This window comes from Scomber japonicus, chromosome 13 (genome assembly GCF_027409825.1).
Source record: "Scomber japonicus isolate fScoJap1 chromosome 13, fScoJap1.pri, whole genome shotgun sequence".
Lineage (NCBI taxonomy): Eukaryota > Metazoa > Chordata > Actinopteri > Scombriformes > Scombridae > Scomber > Scomber japonicus.
Window position 1 is genome coordinate 13,131,014 of NC_070590.1, and position 7,254 is coordinate 13,138,267.

Below are 7,254 nucleotides of genomic sequence, written 5' to 3' on the forward strand. Positions count from 1 at the left end.
CAAATAAAGTAACTCAATGGAGAGCTATGATTTTTTTTTCCTATTTCACCTCATTACATCATTCATTTAAAGGCTGAAATAGACACAAGTGGAAGGAAAACATAAGCGCCTACAGCCATGCTAGTGGCTGTTTGAGGCTACATGCTGATCAGAATGATAATGGTAGTATGTCTATGTTTAGCAGGTAGAATGTTTACCATGTTTATAGTGTTAGTTTAGCATGTTAGCATGCAAACATTTGTTAATTAGCACTAAATACAAAGTCCAGCTGAGGCTGATAGGAAAGTCATTGCAGGTATTTGATCTTAAACCAACGTGTTGGACAATTTCAGTGGGTTACAAAAGTCAGTAGTATTCATCATCTGAATATCATGAAAGTGTACAATGTTTCATGACAATCCAGTAGTGTCCAATAATGTATTTCAATCTGGACCAAGTAGTTAACTGACTGCCACTAACTGATTGCCGCTAGCATAGTTATAAGGATTTTACAAGACATTTCTCAGTATGTCAACCAAGAAAATCTGCTGCAAGACCTAAAAGCTGAATATTCTGAATATGCTATCTGTGGTAGAGCTGCTTGACCTGTGTCTCATAGGGAATATATTGTTGCTGCAAATATAGTAATTAGGTAGAACCCTGTCTACAAAATTCATCATCAGAGACATACAGTATCTGAAGAATGTTCATTGTTTTTTGGGTTGTTTATGTCTGTGACATTTACTCATTTTAGACATGATCAACATACAGCTCTAGTAAAGAAAGCACTGCACTGATCTTCAAATACAGTATGTTTTACTTACATTTATTACATTCACTCTGCATGTTAAGAGGATCAAATATTCACCCCAGAACAACAAAAGTTGCTTTAGCTCAGAGATATATTATGGTGAATGACCAGGTTGACTTGTTTCCACTGTGATTTGAGAGCCTTGCTTTTCCGGAAGTCACAATTTGCCCTTGATTATGTAAACCCCATGTAGTGAGGTTTGGATTGCGCTTCTAGCTTACTATGTGTTTATCAGAAGCTCCCTGTCTTCTTTTCACCAAACTCCATCCATGCAGCTGCATTTATCCTTCTACCCATCCCTCGCTTTAGTCGACAAGGCAATTTCGCTGATTGAAGACTGAGCTGCATTTAGTGATCCGGGGGGAAGGCATGCATGGGATTTAATGGGAAAAAAAGGTAATGCTCTATAATGGGGACGGGTCAATAGAGTTGGGAAATGTTCGGTCACCCCCCAATCTACACCAGATTCACGAACTACTTTTCTCTGACCTGGTTTAAAGCATTAAAATAGACCTGTAATGGTTGAATCACATGGCCACTGTGCTGCTGAAATCCTTTGTTGTTATTGTTAAGCTCTTGAAGCAACAGCTTGGGAAAATTGCCTGAATCCTATTTTGAGCGGTGGCTTTGTGACAGCTGTATAATAATTTAGTAATTGTTTACTTAGACTCTCAATAGAAATGGCCTTAAATAATCACACTGTGTGTGCTTTCAAAGTAGAAAACACAGGTGCGTGTGGGAGGATTCGTGAGCGCTATAGGAGCTGAGAACACAATTATTTAATCATGCATGGAAAATCATATTTAAGCTTTAGATTTGGGCCTCTCATGCCATTTATTATTCCTGCATAAAGATAATACCATAGACACACAATTGTAAGCACACAATATCCAAGAGCCTGTGCTATGCTAAAAAAATATTACTACAAGTCTACAAATTACTGCAGGAGATAGCATGTCACTCATTATAAGCACAAAATAAACACATTGATATGCACAGTCAATCTAGTATCTATTCCCATAGCTTGCTGGGCAAAGACTTTGAAACTGTCTCGAAGTTTTCTCAGTAGGAGTTGTCTGCTAATGAACAAGACCAAGGTTACATTTGAATTTCAAATGACTGCACTGCTTCAGGTGCACATATTTTAGCTCATCTCTCAATGCATGGTTTGAAGCCATGGGGGTAAGGCCCTCGGTTTCATTGATCCTGACTGTCTTAATAAAGCACAGTCATGGTATCAAGTTAATCACAATGATACCTTGCTGTCAGAGGGTTTAAAATTAAAAGTTAAGATGCCATTCTTCAACAATTTCTCAAAACATAGTCTGGATAGTATTAAGATATAATAATTCTTTCTTACTTTTACATGTTTTTTATTCTTACCATGTCTAATTATTTGAATATGGTCTTTCTCTATCAGGTATTACCACGGTGCTCACCATGACTACCATTAACACCCACCTGAGAGAAACCCTCCCCAAAATCCCATATGTAAAGGCCATTGACATGTACCTCATGGGCTGCTTCGTTTTCGTCTTCATGGCCCTGCTGGAGTATGCACTGGTAAACTACATCTTCTTTGGACGGGGCCCCCAGCGTCAGAAAAGGGCAGCAGAGAAGATAGCTGCAGTCAACAATGAAAAGATGAGGATGGATCCAAACAAGGTAGATCTAACTTAGTTTACCTGTAGGAATTGTATTTGCATTTAGAAAGGGCGGATTCTCCCCAGGTTCAGGTTATTTTCTTTCAAACAAATTTAAAATACATTTCAGTATATATAAAGGTTCCACTGTATGTTCACATTTTCAAGTGAAATTAGTTTCAAGTACTTTCTTTCCTCTTGATTCTTGTAGTTACATTGTTTTGTACATTTCCATGAAATTCTAATTTAATTATTCATAAAGCTGTCTAAGGAGTTCGGAGTAATTATAATCAAAGAAAAGAAATGTCACCACATGAAATGAAGGGTTGACCTAATGTTTCCTGCCTTCACTGTGCCAAGCAAAGGCAATCTAATAAGCTTGTACTATCCCTGTTTGAAATCCAAATGAGACATTTTGCCAGCTGAAATAGAGGGCTAAGGAGGTCTCAGTGGTTCTTTGTCTGGATAGAGTTGCCTTCACTTTCCCATTTTGTGTTCCCAGCTGACTTGAACCAAACGTTCAGCAGAAATGCAAAATGGCCACCATAACATGGGTAAGCTGATATGCTCAAGTAACTATGGTCATTCTGTGTGCTTACAGTGGCTGGTGGGGAACGTAGTTGGCAGAGATGATACTCTGTATGCAAGAATGAAACAAAGGGATCTCGATGGTCATGATTCTATGTGGGAACCAATCTTTGTAGATGATGCAGCAATTGGACTTGGCGAGCAAAAGAATAAGGTACTGCAAAAACCTGTATGAAAAACATGTGCGTCATCATTATTGTTCTTTTGTTGTTTTTTTTGTTTGTTTTCAAAAATAATGTAAAGCAGGTTTATTTTTTTAGCTTTAACGGACTGTGCATTTTATTATATTCTTCATCAACCCATATAGACAGGTCAGCAATTCCAAGCTCAATTCCAATATATTCTTATGATATCCACCACTATTGTCAGTAAAATGTGTATTATTAGGAAAATGTTTTTGCCTGATGTCAATACACTAGACAAACTTGACTCCTTCCCTTTGGCAGATGGAAGCACATGAAAACATCTTGTTGGGTACCCTGGACATCAAGAACGACATGGGAGTTACAGAGCTGGCTTTGGGCCTGAATGACCCACGGAATACCATGCTGACATACGACAGCTCTACTCTGCAGTACCGCAAAGCGGGGCTGGCCAGGCACAACTTTGGCCGGAACACGTTGGAGCACCACATGACTCAAAAGAGGAGCCGACTACGGAGGCGCACATCACAGCTAAAGATCAACATCCCAGACTTGACTGATGTAAACTCTATTGACAAATGGTCAAGGATGCTCTTCCCAACTGTTTTTTCCTTTTTCAACATTGTTTACTGGCTTTACTATGTCAATTAAAAGAAAAACAAAAGGGACATCAGTGAGGGCAAGAACAAACAGCAAAATGTGTTGCTCATTTCTTGTTTGTATCTGATTTGTTTCATTTTTGTGATCTTGTAACACTGGACTGAATGATTATATTCAGGACTGGATCCGTCATATCTTGGAATACCACATTTGCTGGCTAACACGTGAAAACCTTATAGAAGAGAGATTACAAACATATAAGGTGCCTGTTCCCAAGTCATTGTTTAGAATTTTACACATTTTGTGAATCGTGTTTCTGTGCATATTTTTTAATGTTTTTATTATATTAGATTTACAGTACATATAATTCATTGCCAACATATCAGTTATACAAGTTGACATATTGGTTTTAAATTGACTTTTACTGAGACTGCTTACAAGTGCTGAAGGAAACCTCAGGTCAACTGGGTTTTCTAAGATATGTCAAATAAACAAAATCTATTGCTAATAGAATTTATTTCATACTTACATCATAAGGGCCTGCATTTCACATTTCACAATACCATGTAATGTGAAATAAATTTCAGATTTAAACTTTTTCTACCTTAAACTATACTATACACTAACTAACTACATTTTCTAATTTATTGCTTAGCATTCCTCAATCCATAAACCATGTGATAAGGTGGCATCAATATCACGAACTAAGATCATTCCAAAACTTTCCAATTTTAAATCAGTGTTTTCAAGAAGATGACTGAAGATTTGACTGATGACTTATATGTAAATTTTGTTTTATCCATTGTCTCAAACTGATGGAATAGATAAAAGAACAAAGGGGGAAAGAGAAATATGTAAGAAGAGAATATCAAATAATTCCAATCAGTTACTCAAGTGTTACAATTATCATTATTATTATTATTATTGATTATCAGCCAAAGGAACACATACACAGTATATGTCTTTGGAGAGGACTGTGTCTGAGGAAATTAGTTTAGATCTTAAGTAACTACCGTAAAGACTGGCAAATAAGTTGCACCAGTGTATAAGTCGCAGTCTATTTTGGGGGTGTCATGCTGGGAAAAGTGGTTTATTTGAATGCACCAGTAGCTATTCATTTATGAACACATACTTTTTTACAAGTTATTCCAAAACTTTTTCAATTTACTTTTATTTGAAACACGATCAAAACACACATATTATGTCTCTGCCACAGCATAATAAAAGCTCATCACCTGTGCGCTTTTGCACATTGCGCTTCAGCATCTGTTGGTTGGATCAATTTGGTCTGTAAATACTGTAAAAAACATCACAGCAACCAGTGTCCCAAAATACTTTTGAGCAACATACCGAATCAGAACCTTCCTGTGAACCCTTCTGGGTTTCTTTTTATTTCTCTGTACAACATACAGCAGTAACAGGTCATCAATAGCCTATTTTCATTATGTGCAGCGACAGCTGGAACACGCAGCGTGTGCTTGACACCACTGTTTACAGGACGTTATAGTTATAGTTCAAGTGTGGATGATCATTATCTTTATAGTTATTGTTATAGTTACCGTTCTTAGTGTGGATGTCCTTTTACAGACCTGTAACCACATCCAGATCAAACCTCTCTCTGGATTTTAAATAACAAAGGTGCATGTTATTTTCCGGTTTTTACGGTACAGTATGTGTAAATATCTCCTGTATAGCATTTATTATAGGTGGAGGTAATATGACCTACTAAATTCCATTTTCAGCTCTCTATTCCCACTTTGGTGAATACACATTTACAATACTGATTTAAAAAATGTGCATAACAGCTGAAAAGGCACTTTATTGTCCATGGCGATTCTTTTGTGGTTCAAAGAAAACCAAGGAATGCCTAAAAAGCACAAACACCATAAAATGTCCGCAATCAACACTATTTTTTTATTTTTTTATTTTTAGTGGTGATGATTTTTCTTTTTGTTGCAGATGAGTTGTATTGTTTCTGCCTCCTGAGTAAGATTTATTTAATTATGATAAGTTAAGAACCTAATACATTGTTTCCAGAATGAAAAAATGGGTTGATTACCGTCAAGGACATATAGCAGTAAGCTCAAAATGAATTTTGCACACAAGTTCTTAAAAGCCATAAAGGCTGTACCGTAGTTCTTCTATTACCTGGTGCTTATGGGGGCTGTATTAAGATTCACTTCACTGACATGACTGATGACACTTTATGTTCAACCAAGATTAAAATATAAAAATACAACTGGAGCTGTAGTACACAAGAGTGTCATATCCCGCTATACTCCTCCCCATAGATTTGCCATATTGCCCGAATTAATGAACTCTGTGTATGCAGAGAAGAGGCCATGACACCAAACTACTGAATCTTATTATAGAGTGAAATGCAAACTTCTCTCAGAATTCAAGCCAGATGAGCCAGCATGCAAAGTTGATTAGTTTTGCTGTGAGCAACAAAGGCTCTCATGTGAAATTCTAAGGTAATTCTAAAGTAAGGTAATTCCAAAAATCACACTGAAATGAAGACTGGTAAATTGACCCTTTTACCCCTTTTACACCTAGCAATCTGTATCTGGATAAATGATCTGGATAAGGAAAATGTCTATTAATGCAAGGTGTAAATACCTTGGGATCGGAATGTGAACAGTTCAGCAAGTCTAGGGTGGTCAGACTCACATTGTGATCAGATCTTCATCTGTGCAGCTTGACCACATATATTGGAAAAGAAACTCAGCCCAACAAATGAAATGGTCTACCTGCCTCTTTGAGCTGAAGCTTAAGCAAGCTCTGCAAAAGTAGTTAGCAATTATTCCCCCACATACATTTGATTTAGAAATTAACTATGTCTACAACTGTATTGACAAGTCCGCCAGCCACTGAGATCCAGTCACAATATTTGCACAATTCACATAATGAGAACAAATGTTAAAACCATATTGAATGACAAATGCCAAAACCCATGTATCGAATGTCATTATCCATATGATTCGTCTGGTGTAAATTGGGTCTTTGTGTCTTTTGTCTCACAGGCCTCTTTATTTGTTCACCTAAAACGATAACAACCTGATTCAAAGGGTTCATTTATCTTGGTCTTTCATTCATTTTTGATTGTGGATTTGTGAGTCAACACATTAGTAGATTAAAACATAAATATTCTAATTATCTACTTAAAATGTAGCCATGTCTAAGTGCATGCTTTGTATAGTAGTAAGTCCTTGGGATTCTGTTCTTAATCTTTTTTTCTTCCTGGTTCTCACTCAGTTGTTTCACTTCATTGGTGCTTTTTGTGTTTTTAAGTCACCTCACAGATGAGCATAGGTATATATGTATGCATAAGTATGTATGGTCGTAAGTACATAAGTATGTATTTACATTTTGGTATTGCAAATATTGTTGATGATGATATTAAAAATATTTACTTTTTTTCTAAAAAAGCATTTATGTAACAGTTATAACTGTTAAAAGAATTATATGTATTTTAAAAAAGCACTGCCTG

At 36.5% G+C, this 7,254-nt stretch overlaps 1 protein-coding gene across 1 annotated transcript in view; it reads left to right on the forward strand.

The window, feature by feature from the left end:
• LOC128370995 (gamma-aminobutyric acid receptor subunit beta-2-like) overlaps positions 1-3,815 on the forward strand; it is a 59,470-nt gene extending 55,655 nt beyond the window's left edge. Inside the window, exons 8-10 of the mRNA XM_053331183.1 lie at positions 2,211-2,455; positions 3,035-3,175; positions 3,441-3,815. Of these exons, the coding sequence (XP_053187158.1) occupies positions 2,211-2,455; positions 3,035-3,175; positions 3,441-3,815 (761 nt within the window). The remainder of the gene's footprint in view (positions 1-2,210; positions 2,456-3,034; positions 3,176-3,440) is intronic.
• The last annotated feature ends 3,439 nt before the right edge of the window (positions 3,816-7,254 follow it).